At 62.2% G+C, this 1,061-nt stretch overlaps 1 protein-coding gene across 1 annotated transcript in view; it reads left to right on the top strand.

Annotated features, from left to right (window-relative positions):
* The window catches only part of PIM3 (Pim-3 proto-oncogene, serine/threonine kinase), a gene marked incomplete at its 3' end in the record, with an annotated part of 31,985 nt that overhangs the window by 26,723 nt on the left and 4,201 nt on the right, over positions 1 to 1,061 (top strand). The window contains exons 3-4 of the mRNA XM_010581316.1: positions 4 to 482; positions 714 to 874. Coding sequence (XP_010579618.1) covers positions 4 to 482; positions 714 to 874 — 640 coding nt within the window. The remainder of the gene's footprint in view (positions 1 to 3; positions 483 to 713; positions 875 to 1,061) is intronic.

Here is a 1,061-nt window from a genome sequence, read left to right as displayed (position 1 = left end):
GAGCGGCGTCATGGTGCCCCTGGAGATCGTCCTCCTGAAGAAGGTGGGCTCCGGCTTCAGAGGGGTCATCAAGCTGCTGGACTGGTACGAGCGGCCCGACGGGTACCTGATCATCATGGAGCGGCCCGAGCTGGTGAAGGACCTCTTCGACTTCATCACGGAGAAGGGCGCCCTGGACGAGGAGACGGCCCGCGGGTTCTTCCGGCAGGTGCTGGAGGCGGTGCGCCACTGCTACGGCTGCGGCGTGGTGCACCGGGACATCAAGGACGAGAACCTGCTGGTCGACCTCCGGACGGGCGAGCTGAAGCTCATCGACTTCGGCTCGGGGGCCCTCCTCAAGGACACGGTCTACACCGATTTCGACGGTACGTGCCCTGCCCGCGCCCCGCCCGGGGCGATGCCCCCCACCCCCCCGGCAGCTGCCGCACACCCCGTTCTGGCGGGCGGCCCCTCTGCCGCCGGGGCTCGTGTCGGGTCTGTCGGTAACGGAAACCTTTGGCCCGAAGCGGCTCGGGGGTGTTCGGTTGCGTAGGGAAGGAGCGATTCCAGGCAGTGACGCAGCAGTTTATGTTTCCCTGTCTTGGAAAAAGCGTTTGGGTTTGGCTTTTTTTTTTCCTAGAGGGCGATCTGTTTACATGCAGGCTTCGCCAGTGTCGGATGTTTCCGTGTGTGGATATGCAGTTTTTATATGCGGTGCTTTTTTTAACTTGAAGCGGTAGCTCCCCCCCACCCCCCTCCCTTTCTGCCGGTGTCCTGGAAATCCCGCATTGCAGATTTAAAGCGATGGGGACAAGCGCGCTCCCTCGCAATGCCTCGATCCGAGCTTCGGGGCCGGGCTCGACGCTTTAGGGATGGGAAAGCTGAAAAGATGCCCGTGTGTGACAGGAGGGGAGAGTATTTCCCCCTGCCCTTGGAGCGTGACTGATGTAATGGGGGACTCTTCCCGCCCCCCCAGCTGCCGCACTCACATCTGTTTGTTGTGAAACCCGAAGCCCCGCCGCACGTGACCCTCAGCATCACGAATTCCCCGTTTTGTTTGGTATCCACGGAGCCCGCGGGCA

The sequence above is a fragment of the Haliaeetus leucocephalus genome, unplaced genomic scaffold (genome assembly GCF_000737465.1).
Source record: "Haliaeetus leucocephalus isolate CR32 unplaced genomic scaffold, Haliaeetus_leucocephalus-4.0 Scaffold763, whole genome shotgun sequence".
In the NCBI taxonomy this organism is placed as follows: domain Eukaryota; kingdom Metazoa; phylum Chordata; class Aves; order Accipitriformes; family Accipitridae; genus Haliaeetus; species Haliaeetus leucocephalus.
Note: the sequence above shows the minus strand (reverse complement) of the source record. Positions and strands in the feature narration are given on the sequence as shown.